Source organism: Microtus oregoni, unplaced genomic scaffold (genome assembly GCF_018167655.1).
Source record: "Microtus oregoni isolate MIOR12 unplaced genomic scaffold, Mior012 000011F_ref0000422, whole genome shotgun sequence".
Classification (NCBI taxonomy): domain Eukaryota; kingdom Metazoa; phylum Chordata; class Mammalia; order Rodentia; family Cricetidae; genus Microtus; species Microtus oregoni.
The window spans coordinates 31,308,219-31,329,249 of NW_024543070.1; the positions used below are offsets into that span (position 1 = coordinate 31,308,219).

At 37.8% G+C, this 21,031-nt stretch overlaps 1 protein-coding gene across 1 annotated transcript in view; it reads left to right on the forward strand.

Moving 5' to 3' along the window:
- The window catches only part of LOC121453584 (coiled-coil domain-containing protein 178-like), a 316,272-nt gene that overhangs the window by 193,881 nt on the left and 101,360 nt on the right, over positions 1-21,031 (forward strand). The window contains exon 17 of the mRNA XM_041660455.1: positions 9,517-9,666. Coding sequence (XP_041516389.1) covers positions 9,517-9,666 — 150 coding nt within the window. The remainder of the gene's footprint in view (positions 1-9,516; positions 9,667-21,031) is intronic.

The window sequence follows — 21,031 nt, forward strand, 5'->3', positions numbered from 1 at the left end:
TCACTATTACTAATTCTCAGTATCCAATTTCTTGCTTTCCTTGTTTTTAATTTATTCTTCCCTCATACGATATGTCCTGATGTCACCGCCCTCTTCCTCCCCTCCCCTCCTCCCAGTTGCCCTCTTCCCCAGATCCACTCCTTCTCTGCCTTCAAAGAAAGAGCAGGCCTCTGAGGGGTATCAACCAAACACAGCATAACAAGATGCAATAAGACTAGGCACAAATTCTCATATCAAGGCTGGACAAGGCAACCCAGTAGGAGGAAAAGGATCCCAAGAGCAGAAAAAAAGAGTCAGAAATACCTCCACGCCCACAAAACCCCACAAAATCACCAAGCTTCCAGTCACAATGTACATGCAGAGAACCTAGCACAGAGTCATACAGGGTCCATGTTTGTAGCTTCAGCCTCTGTGAGCCCCTGAGCCCTGATTCTGTGATTGATTCTGTGGGCTGTGTGCTTCTGGTACTTTTCCTCGACCCCCGACTCCTATAACCCTTCCTCTCCCTCTTCTGCTGGGTTCCCTAAGCTCTCTCTAATGTTTGACTGTGAGTTTCTGCATCTTCACCCATCAGTAGCCGATGAAGCTTCTCTGATGAAGATTGCGCTAGGCATTGATCTATGAGTATAACATAGTATCATGAGGAATCATTTCATTGACTTTTTTTTTTCCAGTCACATTTGGTTGTCCTAGGACTCGTAGGCTATCCAGCCTCCAGTTCATGGCCATTCGGGTAGTGTCCAGCATGGACTTCCTCTCATAGCATGGGTTTCAAATTAGATCAGTTACTGGATGGCAACTCCCGCATGTTCTGAGCTACCATTGCCTCAGCACATCTTGCAGGCAAGACAGATTGTAAGTGGAAGGTTTGTTGGCTGCATTAGTGTCCCAGTCCCACCACTGATAGCCTTGCCTGGTTACAGAAAATGGCCAGGTCAGGCGCCATATCCCACATTACTAGAGTCTTCACTAGGGTCACCCTCATAGCTTTCAGGGAGTTTCCACTACACTAGGTTTCCACACATCACCCCACAAATACCCACCAATTCCTCTCCCCATGCTCTCTACCCCCCCTACACCTGATCCCTTCTAATTCCATCCTCACTCACCCCCAACCCACCCGCACAATCTACTCGATTTCCCCTTCCCAGAGAGAGCCTTGTGTTTCCCCCCTTAAGAACTCCTTATTAACCAACCTCTCTGGGTTTATGGATTGTGAAGTGGTCATCCTTCACTTAATAGCTAATATCCAGTTATAAGTAATACACAAAAACATGTTTGTCTTTCTGCATCTGTGTTACCTCACTAAGGATAATGTTTTTCCAGTTTCATCCAGTAACCTGCAAATTTCATTGTTATTTTTTAAAAGCTGAGTAGCACCCAATAAATATGCCACAGTTTTATGATAATTGGGGGAATCTAGGTTGTTTACAGTTTCTGGCTATTATTAATAAAGCCTCTATGAACATTGTTGAGCAGATGTTTTTGTGGTAAGTTGAAGTGTCATTTGGGCATATGCCCAAGAATGGTATAGCTAAGAATGAAGTGTATTGAGTCCCAATTTTATGAGGAACCACCATATTGATTTCCAAAGTGGCTGTACAGGTTTGCACTCACACCAGCAACAGAGGAGTCCCCATTGCTCCACATCCTCACCAGCACGCGCTGTCACTTGTGTTATTGATTTTAGCCATTCTGACAGGTGTAATATGGAATCTCAACATAGTTTTGTTTTGCATTTCCCTGATGGCTAAGGATGTTAAACATTTCTTTCAGTGTTTTTTATACATTTGACATTTTTTATAGAGAAGTTTATGTTAAGAACCCATACACCATTTTTGAATTAGAACATTTGGTTTTGTTGATTTCTAGTTTCTTTAGTTCCTTATTTCTTTTGGATATTAGCTGATATTTTGTCCTACTGAGGGTCCTTTGCCTTGTAAAAAAAACTTTACAGTTTCATGAGGTCCAATTTAACATCAATCTTAGTGCCTGTGCCTGGGGGCCTGTTTGGGAAGTTGTCCCCACTTTCTCTTCTATCTGGTTCAGTGTATCTGGCTTCATGTTGAGGTCTTTGATCTGCCCGGACTTGTGTTTTGTGTAGGGTGGTAAATATTGATCTACTACATGCAGAGCTTCAGTTAGACTAACAGCATTTGTGGAAAATGCTTTCTTTATCCATTGTGTTTGTCTGGCTTCTTTATCTAAAATCAGGTCTCCATGGAGGTATGAATTTACTTCTGAGTCTTTGATTTGATTGCATTGAACAGCCTGTCTGTTTGCATGCCAATACAAATGCCATTTCTATTACTGTAGCTTTGTAATACAACTTGAAGTAAAGGATGGTGATACCTCCAGAGGTTCTTGGTTTTTTGTAAAGGATTATTTTAGCTCTCCTGGGTTTTTGATTTTCCATATGAAGTTGAGTATTGTCCTTTCAAGGTCTGTAAAGAACTATGTTGGAATTTTGATGGGAATTGAACTGAATCTATAGACTGCTTTTGGTGGGATGGCCTTTTTGACCACGTTAATCCTACTGAATCATGAACCTGAGAGATTTTTCAACTTCTGATATCTTCTTCAATTCCTTTCTTCAGAGACTTGAAGTTTTGTCATATAGGTCTTTCACTTGCTTGGTTAGAGTTTCACCAGGGTACTTTGTATTATTTGGGACAATTGTGAAGGATAGTTTTTCCCTGGTTTCTTTTTTAATCTGTCGTCTGTATCTAGAAGAGCAACAAATTTTTTTGAATTAATTTTGTAGTCAGCCACTTTGCTAAAGGTGTTTAGCAGCTGTAGGAGTTCCCTAGTAGAGATTTCTGGTTGCTGATGTATACTATCATATCATCTACAAATAATGACTCATTGACTTCTTTTCCAATTTGTATTCCCTTGATCGTCTTCAGTTGTCTTATTGTTCTAGTTAGAACTTCAAGTACTGCATTGAATAAATATGGAGTGAATGGAAAGCCTGTCTTCTTTATTGTTTTAGTGGAATTGCTTTGAGTTTCTCTTCATTTATTTAATATTAGCTATAGGTTTGCTGTAATTGTCTTTATTATGTTTATTTATGTCCTTTGTATTTCTAATCTCCCCAAGACTTTTATCATGAAAAGGTGCTGGATTTTGTCAAAAGAATTTTGTCATCTCAGGGCTGGAGAAATGGCTCAGTGGTTAAGAGCACCGGGGTTAAAAGCACCAGAGGACCGGGGTTCAATTCCCAGCACCCACATGGCAGCTCACAACTGTCTGAAAATCCAGTTCCAGGGAATCTGACACCTTCACACCAATGCACATAAAGATAAATAAATCATAAAAAAAATTAAAAAAGAGAATTTTGTCATCTCATGAGATGATCATGTCATTTTTTCCCTTTAGTTTTTTTATATGGTGGATTATATTGATGGATTTTAATATGTTGTACTGTTCCTGCATCTCTGGGATGTAACCTATTTAATCATGGTGGATGATCTTTTTTATGTGCTCTTGGAATTGGTTTGTGAGTATTTTGTTATTTTTGTATCTATATACATAAGGAACATTGATCTGCAATTTGCTTTCTTTGCTGAATCTTTGTGTGGTTTGAGTATCAGGGTGATTGTGAGCTCATAAAATGAATTTTTGCAATGTTCTTTCTCTTTCTATTTTGTAGGCTAATTTGAGAAGTATTGGCTTTAACATTTCTTTAAAAGTCTGATAGAATTATGAGTAAAACTTTCTGCCCCTGTGCTTTTGGGGGGTTGAGAGACTTGATTACTTCTTTTTTGTGGGGGTTGGTTATAGGTCTATTTAAGTTATTTATCTGATCAAAGTGTCAGGGACATGCACTGCTTCCAACTGTCATATGTAGAGGGCCTATATCAGTCCCATGAAGGCTCCCAACTTTTCTTCCAGTATGTGAGCTTTTATAAGCCCAGGTTAGCTGTTTCTGTGGGTTCGCTTGTAATGACCTTGATCCCCCTGACTCTTACAATCTTTCCTCCCTCTTGAACAGGATTCTTGAAGCCAAGTGTTTGGCTGTGGATCTGTGTCTGTTTCCATTATTCATTGAAGAAAAGCACTCTAATGGCAATTGAGTACTTACCTATCTAATTAGAGCAGATGGCCAGTTCAGGCGACCTATCCACTATTGCTAGGAGTCTTAGCTGGAGTCATCCTTGTAGATCTATGGGAGTTTCCCTTGTACTGGATTTCTACCTGACCCCAAAATGCCCTCATCAAGATGTCTCTTTCAATACTCTCCACCTCCACACACCACCACCCCTCAACCAATCCTTCATGTTCCCATTCCTGCTGGCCCCAAGTCTACACAGGAGATGGCTTCTATTTCCCTTTTCCAGGGAAACCCATGCATCCCATCCCACAATGGGCCATGCTTGTTACCTAGCCTCTCTGAAACTGTGGATCGCAGCATGGTCATTCTTTACTTTACAGCTAATATCCACTTATGACTGAGTATGTGACTTGTTTGTCTTTCTGTGTCTGGGTTACCTCATTCAGGATCATTGTTTTCTAGTTCCATTCAGTTGCTTTCAAATTTTCTGATGTCATTCGTGTTAACAGGTGAGTAATGCTCCATTGTGTAAATGTACCATATTCTCTTCATCTTTCTTCACTTGAGGAGTATCTAGGCTGTTTCCAGGCCCATTATTAGGAATAATGCTGCTGTGAACATAGTTTATCAAGTGTCCTGTGGAATTATTTAATATCCTTTGAATATATATCCAAGAATGGTATAGTTGGGTTTTGACGTAGATCCACTCCCAATTTTCTAAGAAACCACCATATTGATTTCCAAAGAGTACAAGATTGCACTCCCACCAGCAGTGGAGGAGTATTCTTTTTGTTCCACATCCTCTCTGTACAAGCTGTCATTCATGGTTTTTTTTCTTAGCCTCTGATGTAATCTCAACGTCATTTTGATTTGCATTTCCCTGATGGCTAAGAACGTAGAACTTTTAGCTATTTGAGATTCTTCTGTTGATAATTCTCTGTTTAGACCTGCACCTGGAATATGGGTTTTTTATGTCTAGTTTCTTGAGTTATTAATATATTTTAGAGATTAGTCCTCTGTGAGATATGGGGTTGGTGAAGATATTTTCCCATTTCTGCAGGCTGCTGTTTATTCTTATTGACAGATTACTAATTCTTTTTATTGTTCTTTTTGTTTCTCTTTCATTGATTTGATCCCTGTTTGATTATTTATTTCCTTCTAAGGTGTGATGACTGATTTTCATTTTAGACCTTTTAGGTGAACTGTTAAATTGCTAATATGAGATCTGTCCAATTTATTTTTGTAGGTAGTTAGTGCTATGAACATTCCTCTCAGCATGATTTTCATTGTGATCTGTAAGTTGGATATGTTGTGTATTCATTTCATTGAATTCTAGAGAGTCTTTCATTTTTTTTCTTGATCCAGTTATCAATCAGTAGAGAGTTGTTCAGTTTCTATGAGTTGTAGACTTTCTGTTGTTACTATTGTTGAAATCCAGCCTTAATCTGTGGTATTCTAATTGGATGCATGGATTAGTTCACTTTTCTTGTTTCTGTTAGGACTTGCTGTATGACCTAGTATTTGGTCAGTTTTAGATAAAATTCCATGAAGTGCTGAGAAGAAGTTGTATTCTTTTGTGTTTGAGTGAAATAATTTGTAGATATCTGTTAGGTCCATTTGGTTTATAACATCTGTTAGTTCCAGTATTTCTTAGTTTACTGTCTGTCTAGATAACCTGTTCATTCCCGAGAGTTGGGTATTGAAGTCTCCCCCTATCAATATGTCCTTACATATTGATGTGTGTTTTAAGCTTAATAATACTTCTTTTATGAACGCGAATACCCTTACATCTGGGGAACAGATGTTAAGAATTGAAAATTTTCATGTTGAACGTTTCCTTTGATGACTATGAAATGCCCTTCTTCTCCATCTCTTTTCATTAATAATAATTTGAAGTATATTTTGTTAGATATTAGAATGGCTACAACAGCTTGCTTTATAGGTCTATTATTTGCCTCAAAAATCTTTTTTCAACCATTTACTCTGAGGTAATATCTGTTTTTGACACTGAGGTGTATTTCTTGTTTGCAGCAAAGGTTGAATCCTGTTCTCACATCCATTCTGTTAGTCTGTATCTTTTCCTTAGGTAGTTGATTCCACTGCAATTTAGAGAGATCAATAACCAATCATTATTAGTTACTTTTATTTTGTTGTTGTTGGTGGTGGTGTTTGTGGTGGTGGTGGTGTTTGTGGTGGTGTTTGTGGTGGTGGTGTTTGTGGTGGTGGTAGTGGTGGTGGTGTTTGTGGTGGAGGTGGAGGTGTATGTGGTGGTGGTGGTGGTGTTGTGGTGGTGGTGTTTGTGGTGGTGGTGGTGTTTGTGGTGGTGGTGGTGGGTGGCGGTGGTAGCATGTGCACTCATTCTTTTCCCTTGCAACTTTTAGTATTTTTTCTTTGTTTTGTAAATCTAGTGTTTTGGTTATTATAGAGCAACGGGACTTTCTTTTTAGGTTGAGTCTATTTGGTGTTCTGTATGCTTCTTGTACCTTTGTAGGCATCTCCTTCTTTAGGTTAAAAGGTCTTTCTTCTATGATTAGGTTGAAAACATGTTCTGCGTCTTTGACCTGGGATTCTTCTCTTTCTAGTTTTCTTAGGTTTGGTCTTTCATAAAATCCCAATTTTCTGGAAGTTTTGTCAGCAACATTTTAGATTTAGCATTTTCTTTGACCAATGTGTCTATTTCATCTCTCAAATCTCCAGTACCTGAGGTTTTCTGTTCCATCTCTTGTATTCTGTGGATGAAACCTGTCTCTTTAGCTCTTGTTCACATACCAAGGTTTTTCATTTTCAGAGAAACATACCTTTAGACTGAACAAGTCTCATGAACTTCTCAGCACTCATGAAACTAACAAAGTAACTACTGTTCAGTTCCGTATTCATATGTTTAATTTCTTAATAAAACACTGGGGAAAATTGTCATATCTCCTAGTTATCAAATATTAAGAACTGATTTTAGATAATATATCATGCTAAATGCTTACATATTAAATTATGAAAACTATTAGCATGCATTCACAAGTTTTCTTTTTATCAAGATATACTCCCAAGGTTCATCATTTCAATCATTCTTAATAATGAGGCCCAAATAAATAACAATAAGTACAGTATTAAAAATATTATTTTGGACAAATTTAATATATATGTAAATCAAAAAATACAAAACATGTAGAATATTGCAAGCTAATTATGTATTTGTGTATTTGTTAATAAAAATTTTCTACAATACTGCAAAATCCTTGAGGCATGATATCAAGTCCAAGTAACTAAATAAAAAGTCCTGAGTAGATAACTGAATGAGAAAATAAACAAGAGAAAGAATGAATGAGTTACCTAATATTGTAAGCCAATGTTCAGTCCACAAAGTTTCATATCAACATTGTCCTCTAATCTACAAAATCACATAATGCATGAATGTAACTGAACGGACACATACACACAATCATGTAACTTCAAAGGTAATTTTTAAAAATTGTTATGTTTAATGAATCAGACAAGCAAATAAACCATCAAAAAACCCTTAAAATGATCCTTATCTTGACAGCAGCGGAACATTTACCAGGGCTTCAACTCCTCCGAGAGTTAGATTTTAATGAATGTTTCGGTATCAAAAAGTATCATTTAAAAAGTGACTACACCAAATGAAAATATTCACAATCTTTGTCCTCCTCAGAAAATATAATTCTATGTTAACTTAGGTAGGTTTACAAGATACAACTTCGTAGTATGTTGAATAATTGCACCAGAATGAGTACAAGGACTTGGGAGATGGATCTCAGTTCATCATTTTTGCTTCCTGAAGAGCACTTGTGACATGGTGTTCATCATTTAGGATCAATAGGGAGATCAGGCCTCCATGAGAAATATGTCTGTTGGCCTTAATAAATCTTGACTGTATAAATACAGAAATATTTGTACAGGCAATTTTCTGCTGAATTACATTTCCTGTTCATATTTTTGTACCACGTATGATTTCTAACAACAAAACCAACGGCTTGATGGGGTAGTGTCTTTCACAGAGGAATGCTTTAGTTACTTCACTCTAGTTATTTTTATATCTGGTAGTTTAATCATCATAGTTAATCTCTTTATGGATCTCAAAACATTATCAGCAAGGTGAGTTATATATTAAAGCATTTTTAATTCAGGATGGATTCACACCAAAAGAATGATTAGATTTGAAAATATTAAAGTATGTTAGTAAATTATAGTTTTTGAAGCATCTAGAGCAAATTTCTTTTAGTTTTCATTACATTTTACTTATTTTCTCCATGTGTGTGCATGTGCAAATGCCCATGCCGTAGTGCATGTGTAGAGGTCAGAAGACAACCACAGGTGTGGTTCCTCTGGCATCCACTCTCTTTCTCTCTCTCTCTCTCTCTCTCTCTCTCTCTCCCTCTTCTTTCTCTCATTTTTTCTTTGTTTCCTTCCTTCTTTTCTTCCTTCTTTCCTTCCTTTTTTCTTTCCTTCTCTTTCTTCTTAACATTTTTTATTTTATTTAATTAACATTTTTTCATTTATTTTACATACCAACCACAGTATCAACTCTCTCTTCTCCTCCAGTTTCCCATCTTCCCACCTCCCCATATTGTCTTCATTCAGAAAGGGGGAGGACCCCTGTGGGCTTGAAAAAAGCAATAGCACATCAAGTTGAGGCAAGACTGAACTCCTCCCTCTCCATCAAGTCTGGGCAAGGTAGTGCAGCATGTGGGGGGGGGGCAGGTCCCTAAAAGTCTAAGCACCAGGGACAGGTCCTGAACTCACTGTTAGGAGCCCCACAAAGAGACCAAGCTACGCAAGTCTCACACATTTGCAGAGGGCATAGGATGGTCCAAATGCAGGCTCCGAAAGTGTTGGTCCAGAGTCTATGAGCTCCAATGACCTTAGGTCAGCTGTCTCTATGGGAAATATGATCTCTCACTGGAGCTAGGGATCCCTGCTGCTCAGTCTAGGCTACAAGGCCCAAGATCCTCTTGTCTCTGCCCCCTAGTAATTGGATTGTAACTGGTCACCACCAAGCCTGGCTTTCAACTGGGATTCTTAGGATGGAACATGGGGCCCCTGTTTGTGTGGTAAATACTTCACAAACTGGGCCATCACCAGTCCTATTGTCTCCCATTATTTAATGTTTTCTCTGAGTGTCCACACCCAAATTCTATAGACACAAGTATCTACCCATGTGAGCCCAGGGCCAGACAAAAGGCAGGCACACTCAGGCAAATCACACATCACTCTTTGTAAATGAAGAAGAAGGAAATAAACCCAAATCCCAGCACCCAGAAGAAACTGAGCATATCCTAGGAGCATGTTGGTGTCAAAACACACATTTTATTTATGATTTTGGATTTTTCTATTTTATGTGTTAAAGTGCTTTGAGTATTTAAAAAAATACTCAAATATTTTAAAAGTTGTAACAGTTCTGAATGATTTTAAGTATATATACACATTCATACATTTCTTTCTTCTAGAAACTTCAAGAAGAGTCACTGGCAGAAAACTTGCGATTGGCCAAAGAGTATCAAAGGATGCAGGCGATTTTCTTGAAGGAGAAGGAAGCCTTCTTCAATGGCTATGACAGACTGCTGTCACTCAATTTTTCAGTCTGTGACAAGAAAAAGGTATTATTTTTTTTTAAATAAAATACCTTAAGTGAGTCATCCAAAATGTAAACATAGCCAGTGTGGTGTGTCATCAATAGGAGACTACTTATTATAGCATAAAAATGGTATGGTTTCTTTTTCTTAAATTTTATTGTAATATAGTAATAATGATGTGAAATTACATAATTAAATAATATCAATGTTAGGAATTGAATTTTGAAAAATATTTAAGACCCAAAATTCTCAGTTTGTGATCCTTTTGCAATGTTTATTTGCATTTAGTTATTGTTACCATAAATCATAATTAATTTCTTAGTTTGCAGATATACATTTGCTATTGTAAAGTTGGGTTTTAATTCTAATTGTATATGACTTTGTACAATGGGTCTCTAAATCTTCTTTTTGATATATATTCCCCAAATTCACGTTCTTATTATTTTGCTCAGTATGAAGATCCTTTAGACGTTTGCAGTTACTGCTGAATACCCACTCCACCCCTGTTACTGGGAATGGCAGGAAATCCTACTTCTGTGTGTAAAGTCCTATGTTTTGGTAAAAGGAAAAAGGAAAATCATGTGAATGAAAAGAAGGAAAGATCTTCCATGAGATGAAAAGGGGAAAGAAAGCTATACTATGGGGGTGCCACAATATAGCCACTTTCTCCCTAGACACTTAGAGACAATATAAGATGGTTTCCCTTTGAACCTTTCTCCTCAGAATTCAATTTTTAAAAATTAAAATAATGGTTATTATTTAACAACTGACTTAGCCTTAAAGATTAGAGTTAATGCATCTCTTCTATTGACATCACCCATACTGGTGTGCTATGAGTTATGGTTTAGAAGTTCAGTTCTACACTCATTTCTGTTACAGAGTTGTAAGGAAGGCAAAAGCCTCGGTCTGTAGTAAAAATTTCATTGAACAGTATGGAAATGATCCTTTGAAAGTTATTTGCTCTTTTGAATCTCAATTTTCTCAACTATAAATTAAAATTACTTCACAAGATAATATATTATGAATAAAATAAAAGAGAAATCATAGCAAATCATTCTTAAAACAAAATGAAGCTATGTTGCTGAAATTTGTTTGCGTTTGTGAATGTTCTTGTTTCTCATGCATCTGATCAGATGGATGTTAAAGCTTCTATGTGCCCTGTGTGACATTTAGAAGGACCTCTTTAGAAGTATGTTCAAAACCTGGCAGTGGGGGCACACACCCTTAATCCCAGTACTTGGGAGGCAGAGGCAGGCAGATCTCTGTGAGTTCAAGGCTCATTTCATCTACAGAGTTATAGTGGCAATTCAATTGTATTTTAATAAATAAAGACTGTCTGAAGATCTGAGAATAAAACAGTCCCACTGGTCAGCCTTACAGGCCAGGTTATGTTAACACACACCTTTAATCATGGTAGCCAAAAAGGCACACATCTTTAATCCCAGTAGTTATACTAGTTGCCATAGAAACCAGGTAGTGCATGCCTGTAATCTCAGCCCTAGAGAAGATTACAAAATGGGAAGAAACAATTCTCAACACAGTCTCATTCTGAGATTCCTGGAGGCAGGATCGCCATTTTCGAACTGAGGTCAAGGTAAGAGCCAGTGGCTGGTTGTTTCTTTTGGGATCTTCAGGTTGACCCCCAATTTCTGACCCTGAGTTTTTATTAATCATGCTTCATTTAGTCGTGTTTCACAGAGTGAGTCCAGAACAGCCAGAATTATTTCACAGAGAAATCCTGTCATGGGGGGTGGGGGGGGGGGGGACAGAAAAGAAAGAAGTATAGTTAAGAGGATCAAGAGAGATGGTTGAAAAATAATATCTTTGGGGAAGACCTTTGACTTAATTTAGGTTTCTATGGCTGTGAAGAGAGGTTTCTATGGCTGTGAAGAGACACAATGACCATGACAAGTCTTATAAAGAAAAACATTTAATAGGGATTGGCTTACAGTTTCAGAGGTTTAGTCTATTATTGTCAAGTCAGGAAGTATGGCAGTGTGCAGCTGTCTCACTTTGTACTCTCTCCCTCCATCTTTTCCCCCAACCCACCAAATCCTCCTTATTCCTGTCTCGACCTGCCTGTCCCAGTCTACTTGCAAAATTTATTCTATTTTTTCCTTCCAAGGGAAGGCCATGTGTTCCTGCTAAAGCCCTCCACTTTATCTAATCATTCTGAGTCTGTGAATTGTAGCTTATTGTGATTTATTTAACAATGAATATCTGCATATAAGTGAATACATGCCATATTTGTCCTTCTGGGTTAGGCTTACCTTACTCAGAATGATTTTTTTCTAGTTGCATCCATTTGCCTGAAATTTAATGGTGTAATTTTCTTACAGGGAAGTAATACTCCATTGTGGAAATGTAGCACATTTTCTTTATCCGTTTTTCAATGGAGGGACATCTATGTTGATTCCCATTTTGCATAAAGCTGCAATAGGCGTAGTTGAGCGAGTGTCTTTGTGGTGTGATTGAGCATCCTTTAGGTATATGCTCAAAAGCAGTACAGCTGGCTAGTGAGGTAGATGATTCCCATATTGATTTCCGTAATGGATGTAAAAGTTTGCACTCCCACCAGCAGTGAAGGAAGGAGAGTTCCCCTTGCTCCACATCCTCACCAGCATGAGCTATCACTTGTGTTTTTGATCTTAGCCATTATGACGGGTGTAAGATGGAATCAAAGTAATTTTGATTTACATTTCCCTTGTGGCTAAGGATGTTGAGCATTTTTTTGTTTCTCAGCCACTTGTGATTCCTCTATTGAAAATTCTGTTTAGATATGTGCCCCATTAATTGTATTATTTGGTTTTTTATATCTAGCTTCTTGAATTCTTCATATACTTTGAATAGAAGACATCTATTGGATCTGCAGTTGGTAAAAATCTTTTCTGATTCTGTAGATTTTTCCAATTGATGGTGTCTTTTGCCTTACAGAAATTTTTCAGTTTCATGAGGTCGCATTTTTTATTTGTGGACCTTAGTGTCAGTGCTGTTGGTGTTCTATTAAAGAATTTGTCTCCTGTGCTAATGAGTTGAAGACTATTCCCCATTTTGCTTCTATCAGAGTCAGTGCTTTTTGTTTTATGTGGATGCCTTTGTTGTTCTTTAGAAGGGGGTATTTTAGAAGTACATTTTAGAGATACGCTCTTTAGAAGAATGCTCTTTAGAAGACCCTCTTTTCAAGGGTTCTGTTTAGAAGACTCTCCTTTACAAATTTGCATTGAAATAGTAGTTAATGGTGGCAGATAAAGAAATGTGGGTTTGGAAAAGATTTGAAAACACAACCATTTGACCATGTCCTAGTGTTCTCAAAGCATACATCAGAATTAGATCTTTCTGTGTAGATAGAGCATTTTTCAATCCTTTCATGCATTTTTGCATTGCTATTTGTATCAAGTATGTTAGTTGTTAGTCCCTGGGAAGAAGAAAGCAATAGCTTAATATTGTTTGTCTTTCCTTAATCAAGGCTCAAACAAAAAGTGTATGGGCACTTAGACAGTGGTGGGTGGCAAAGAAAACAGTGTGCTGGCTAGGCTTATGCCAAATTAACACAAGCTAGAATCATTTTGGAAGAGGAAACCTCAACCAAAAATTGTCTCCTCCAGATTGGCCATTGGGCAAGCCTGTGGTGCATTTTGAAATTAATGATTGATATGAGAAGGACCAAATCACCTTGAGTGGTGCCACCCCTGTAATGGTGGTCCTGTGTGTTATAAAAAAAAGTAGGTGAACAAGCCATGAGGATAAAGCCAGAAAGCAGCATTCTTTCATGGTTTCTACTTCAGTTCCTGCCTCCAGGTTCCTACCTTGCTTGAGTTCTTTCCCTGTCTTCCCTGGATGATGAGCCTTAGCTCTAAGAAGAAAAAAGCTTGTTTCTCTCCATGTTGCTTTTTTCATGATGTTTTATCGCATCAACAGAAACCCTCAAATACTTAGCATCCTGTTTTTGTAATAAGAACATTCTCCTCATTTCTTTGATCAAATTAAAGCAATTCTTGATACAGAACAGAAGAAGCCAGACTTTGATAAGAACAGGTGGGCAGGGGCCACGCCTGGGCATGGGTTTCCATTGTGATCCCTCAACGACTCACTTTCAGCACATTTGTTTCAGGAAACTTTCAAGATTTATTTGTCCTTTCAGCCATTTTTCATTCCCATCCTTCAACAATGGAGGTCATTAAGTGCAGGCTGCCCTTGTCAGTGGCATGTAGGATCAATTTGCTGCGATGGACAGAGAGGCCGTATTGACGCTGTTAATCTGTCAGTGAGAAATCGTATGTCATTAGTGTCTAACACGCCACACACAGGACGAAATTTGGCCATCGGAAACAAGACAACCCTTTAATATTTTAGTCCATTTCTTTTCTCTAACAGCCTTTCTGATGTGTATGGGGGGACAAGTCCTCTGCTTGTCCTAGTTCGGGGTATAGGAAAGCAAGAGTTAACCATATGAATTCTGCATAAACTTTTTGTTTTCTGATGAATTTCCTTTGCTCTGAACCTGAAATGTCTTTTTTCATGATAAACAATTATATTTTAATAATTATGATTCTTAAGGGATCATATTTTCCCTACGAAGATTGCATATTTTTATACTTCTTTGTACTTGTAGACCAAACATAGCAAAGCCTGATGGAAGAGTAAATCAAATTAAAGATAATGTTTCCTTCCTTAGCATAATTTTGCACAGAGACATTTTGAATGTTAGAGCACTACAGCATTGCTCTCGGTGGTGATATTATATCTATTTATTTGGATATGTTTCTTGATACCCCAGGGTTTTTCAAATTTTCAGTGATGGGTGTTTTCCCCATTTACACCTCAGAAAGAGGCAAAAGCAATTATGCAAAATTCTTATTTGCCCCATTCATGAGTAACAATAGAATCAAATTCAATATAAAACTTCTCAGATGTCAAAATTAAAGCTAATAGTGGATATAAATTAAGAAAAATAAGTTTGGAAAGAAAACAAGTATTGTTTCCATGTGAAACTATTTCCATCACTTTCCTAAGTAGATTTTAGGAATGTTTATGTACTTTCTTTTTAAAACCGCATTAACACTTCCAGGAAACTACACGCCTCTGTTTCTAGTGGCATCTGAAATTCTTCAGTCCACAAAGAAAGGCAAGTGAAACTGCCGAGCAGATTTGCTGACAACAAAATTGCTTCTGAAAATGGTTTTTAAAATACTTCTAGCCGGGCGATGGTGGCGCACGCCTTTAATCCCAGCACTCGGGAGGCAAAGGCAGGCGGATCTCTGTGAGTTCGAGACCAGCCTGGTCTACAAGAGCTAGTTCCAGGACAGGCTCCAAAACCACAGAGAAACCCTGTCTCGAAAAACCAAAAAAAATAAATAAATAAATAAATAAAATAAAATAAAATACTTCTAATTCTTTCAGAAACCATTCATAATGTTTAACCCTTTCCCACAGAAAATCACAGTGTTTTTAAATGAAAGAAATGAAAGCTAGCACTTAGGAAACATCCCTGGGAGACACTCTCCATATGCATGTGTTTGTAAATATATTGTACTTACATAGATATGTATGTATAAGTATGTATTTTTCTCTACATACATGTAAGTGTATATGGAGGGTGATGGCACTGTACTATGCATTTGACAAGCATTATCCTTTAGAAGCCCCCCCCCCAACTGTTAGGACAAAGGGACGCCTATTTAATTAGAAGGTGACTTAATTTCCACGGGACTGAGCATCAGCTTCATAATTATATTTTTAATCTTATCAGCTGGGAGCATCCTTAGGAAATTCCCATTTCCTTCCAAAATAATTTTACAGATGAGGCATCTTGAAAGGGGTCAGCGTAAGAAATAAAGAATGTTTAGGACACAATTCTAACTTGGTTTGAGTGTTATATCTAGTGAACTGTAGGTAGCATGTGCTGGGATATTTTTCATTTAATGAGCATTGCTATTCTGGCAGTCTTTTGATAAAAGCATCACTTTTAAGTGATGTGGGCATAAGGAGATGAATCTGAGATCAGTGGAAATGCTCTCTGAGCGACAGAATACATACAGCATCCATCAGTCAACCATCATACTGACAAAGACACATTAGGTTCCTCAGAGAAGCCCACCTCCTCTCTGCTTCCTTGCTGAAGCTGTGCTGAATCCATTCTCAACAAAGGCACATCCTAAGTTCTTCAGCTGTGTCTCTTCATCCTCTTGAGGAAGAAAACACAAAGTGTTGCTATTTATCACCATTATCAGGTTTGATTAGGCAGAATTCCATCTTTAATTCTAGATAACATTGTATCCACTATAGATTTCACTGCTTTCTTCTGCCTTTTATCAATCATCAGATACAGTTTCATGTAACCCCACCCCATGTGAATACTAAAAGTTGCTTTGCCAAGTGCATGCTGGCTGCTTATTTTACTAAAGGTGGAGATTTATTCTTCCGAAGGAAAACTGTAATTCTTTCAATAGGTTTTTTTTTCCTAAAACAACCACTCAAAGACCCTTTCAGGGTCTCTGCCTCCCTGTTTCTCAGAACACAGGCACACACGTACACACACACACACACACACACACACACACACACACACACGCAATTTTGACCTCTTTCTTTGGACACATTTGTTCTTCCAAAAAGTATCAATTAAAGGCCTGCTATTTCCTTAGAAGCTTGCTCAGGTCTCAGCTTATTGAGTAGCTTTTGCAATGATAGAGACAGGCACAGCCAGCTGGTGTTCTACTCATTCACCAACAATTCTTTTTCATTGTCCAAACCTCATGCGGGAAACACAGAGAGTTTAGAGTCAATGTTTGCATCAATCACAAATTTCACACTCATGAAACTGCTGAAATGTACACTTCACAAGGAAGAAACAGACATTATTTGTAGAGTCCAGGGAGCCCAAAAGTCTAGAGTATCACTTGATAGATTATAAAGAACCCATACATGCCTAATGTAGAGAACTTCTGCCTGCAAGCTGTGCATACACCTTCACTTTTATACTATAATGCATATTTTCATATGTGCACACATGCACACACAATATAAAATTAAAATGTAGTTATAAAAATTTGCCACCCAATAACCAAAATGTTTACTGTATGTTGAATGATGTTTTCTGTCCCACCTGGTTTTTCAGCCATTAAGTCCCAAAGAATCACACAGGGGTCTACATTAGTTATAAACTGATTGGCTCATTTGCTCAGGCTTCTTATTAAGTAATTCTTATAAGTTACATTGGCCCATAATTCTTGTCTGAGGTAGCCACGTGGCTTGGTCTTTTTGGTGAGGCAGTCACATCTTGTATCCTCTGCCTCTGGGTCACGACTCCAGACTGCACTTCCCTCTTCCTAGAATTCTCGTTTCCCTGTCTCTACTTCCTGCCTTGTCACCCTGTCTATACTTCCTGCCTGGCTACTGGCCAGTCAGCATTTATTTAAAATATAAGTGACAGGGTACAGACCATTGTCCCACAGCACTCCCCCCTCCTTCTTTTAAAAACAAGAACTCTGACTCTAATATCCTTTGTTTAGCTTTTCTACTGACCATTATCTGGTGTAGGAGGTCCTTCTGTCTATATGTTGATTTCATTGGTTAATGAATAAAGAAACTGCTTTGGCCTTCTTGATAGGCCAGAACTAAGGTAGGTGGAGAAGACAGAACTGAATTCTGAGAGGAAGAAAGCAGAGTAAGAGAGCAGTCATGGAGCCACCAGAGACAGATGTGCTGAATCTGTCCCGGTAGGCCACTGCCACATGGCGATATACAGATTAATAGAAATGGGTTAAATCAAGATGTGAGAGTTAGCCAATAAGAGGCTAGAATTAATGGGCCAAGAAGTGATTTAATTAACACAATTTCTGTTTGGTTATTTCAGGGCTAAGCTAGCCGGGTGGCTGGGATGAAGAAGCAGACCCCTCTTTCTTGCAACAGTTATTCATTACAACTTGTAACCAACATTCTAAACAAAGGAAAATATCCATAGTCCATTTATTGGGAATGTGGGAGTAGTTTTCCAGGCTACTTCCAACTGATTGGTGGTGCTGATAATCTTATGAGGACCTAAAGAAAATTTAGAATTATGATCAAGTCAAGTCATGACTGGACTATTCTATGAGACTTGATCATCTCAGGCAGCAGTCTTGAATCTGTTCTGGATGTAGAACTCAAACATCTGGGCCATCTGTTCCTATCGGGGATTTCTCAGGAGGCCTTCCTTGATCAAACTTGAGTTTTCTTAAATCAGAATGAATCCATAGTCTCTCATTTTCTGTGGCAACAAAAGCAAAACCTCTTCTCTAAAGTAACAAACCTTTTGACTTCAATTTTGAAGTCAAGGTATTTTCAAAATACCTATCTTGTATTAATTCAGCAGCATTTATAAACAAATTCCTCCTTCCTCAGCATTCAAACAATTCAAAGAGAGCATAATAACATACAGTGTGTTTTCCATCTTTATGTGGCTTTATTTTAAACTCTATTTCTTTTATTTTTATTTTTAATTTTGGCTTGTTGAGACAGGACTTCTCTGTGTATCTTTGTCCTAGAACTCACTCTGTAGACCAGGCTGTCCTTGAACTCACAGAGATCCACTTGCCTCTGCCTCCCAAGTGCATTTGAATGTGTGCCACTACACCTTGAACTCACAAATGTCTGTCTGCCTCTGTCTCCCAAGTGTTGGGATTAAAGGTGTGTGCCACCATACCCAGCTACCTTTTATCTTTTTAAAAAGGACTTTATCCTCTTTTTCTCTTCTCTCCCAAGCCTACATATATTTTAACACACAGTAAACCTTTTAGAGGTTTTCTTTGTCTTTGAATCTCTTTTTACTGTATATCTCTCTTTTTCTGAACACATAAATCTTTAATTTGCTAAACAATAGAGCTAGGATTAAAGCTGTGGCTTTGACTGCTAGATCCACCCCATTTCTTTGCTTTCTGAGAATCTAGCTTCATGTTGGAGGTATTGGCCAGAGCCATGATTATTGCCACAGTTGTATGACATTTCAAGGTCCGTGCAGCCACCAAGAAGCATGCTGTAGGTTATTCATAAACAACATTTAAGTTTTTTGAGGCAGAGCCTCTTAAAGGAACTGCAAAGTTTTTACAGCTAAAGCTGAGTCAGGAAGCCTCTCTAAAATTAGACACATTTGCTCTAGCAAACAGAACCTATCTGAGAAAATGCTATCAATAAGCTGTACTTTACACTATTCTTTTCTGTCTAGAATTACTTCCCAAGCTCTCTCAGGCTTTATGTGGAAGCAGTTGTCCATGTGTTGGGCACCATTTGTTGACTGAGCACCATTCTGTTGACAGAAGTTCCTGTGCCACTCAGTCCTGCAGCCATTAAGTCCCACAGAACCATACAAGGATCTACATTAGTTATAAACTGATTGGCTCATTTGCATAGCTTCTTATTAACTAGTTCTTATAAGTTACATTAGTCCATAATTCTTGTCTGAGTTAGCCACATGATGTGGTCTTTTTGGCGAGGTAGTCACATCATGCATCCTCTGCATCTGGGTCATGACTCCACACTGCACTTCTCTCTTCCTAGAATTCTCATTTCCCTGCCTCTACTTCCTTCCTGGTCACCCCACATATATTGCTTGCCTGGCTACTGGCCAGTCAGTGTTTATTTAAAATATAAGTGACAGGGTACAGGCTATTGTCCACAGCAACTGTAGACATCTTCAGTGAGAGGTGGAATTTCAACTCAGTCTTGCCCAAAACAGCTTATAGTTTCTCTTGTGGTAAGTGATAATCTCTCCTCACATCCATAGATTTCTATCTCACAATCGTTTGTTAAAATACAAAGAGATAGGTATGAAAAGCAAGTGCACATATGCTAAGCATTTTTTTGAGTGAGGGTTTTTCTGTGTAACAACCCTATCTGTCTTGGAATTAGCTCTGTAGACCAGGCTAGCCTCAAACTCACAGAGATCTAATTGCCTCTGCCTCACTGAGTACTAGGATTAGAGGTACACACCACCATCAGCTGGCTGCTAAACATTTTAATATCTGTTATTCTTCCTACATACCTTAACATTGCTAATATGTAGATCTATATAAATAAAGCTACCCAAAACTAATGTCAAGGTCATTATTTAAGTACTGACTGATGAAATCATTAGGAAAAGAAACTTGACTACCTTGTATAAAAAAAAATTCTTGAAATCCAAAACAGTGAAAAATTGTCACTTCTGATAAGCAAGAGTGACTTAAAGATGACAGGCTAGTACATAAACATTTATCATTAGCTATAAACAATGTGATTATCAAGAGATTTACCCAATGTTCTGTCTCCTACAGCCATGAGATCCAAATTCATTTTCAGGTAATTTATTATGTCAGCACACTCACATATGATTTCAAATGTTAGCACATCTAGTGGTTGTGCAGCACACCAGACCACTCCAGGATAATTATTTCTTTAAGTATACCATGTTGTTGTGTTGGGTTTTGTCTCTTGGAGGCCTGCTTTTTTTCTGAAGGAAATGGAGGAAGGAGTGGATCTGGGGAGAGTAGAGGGAGGAAAACCTGGTCAGAATGTATTGTATTAGAGACTAATCTATTTTCAATAGGAAAAAGAAAGATTTTTACCTCACAAGAAGCCCTAATAATACAGCTCCACAATAACTTTGACTGAATAAAATTTTAACCTATTCTAAATTTCCATAAAAGTGCATTTCATAGGAATAATGGAGTGTTTAGTTACTGATGTTCCATGTTTCTTGGTATAAACATCTCTTGTAAAGAAAACAGTTACTTTTCTCTTTTGGGTGGGTCTAAAACTCATCTGGTAGGCACTATTTAGTAAATGGTATTTTGTTTCTTTTAAGCATATTGTATATAAGTTAACCTTATATAAAGTATTCAGGCAATCAAATTGTATGATCCTATAATTTAAATGTGTTGATAGTTCTGATAAAAATTATATTCAGAGATATTAGAAATATTTTTCTTTTTCAGCTGAAGGGTTTTTCTCACAGCTTTCCTATAAGATTGATTTTTTTAAATTTATTTATTTATTAAAGATTTCTGCCTCCTCCCCGCCACCACCTCCCATTTCCCTCCCCCTCCCCTGATCAAGTCCCCCTCCCTCATCAGCTTGAAGAGCAATCAGGGTTCCCTGACCTGTGGGAAGTCCAAGGATCACCCACCTCCATCCAGGTCTAGTAAGGTGAGCATCCAAACTGCCTAGGCTTGAATATGTAACTTATTTCCAAAATTGTGTGCTATCTCTTTAGAGTAAACAACTGATTGAAAGACAGATGATAGATGGATAGATAGATGATAGGTAATAGATGAATGGATAATAGATGATAGATAGGTAGATAGATGATAGATAGATAGATAGATAGATAGATAGATAGATAGATAGATGATAGATAGATAGGTAGATATATTAT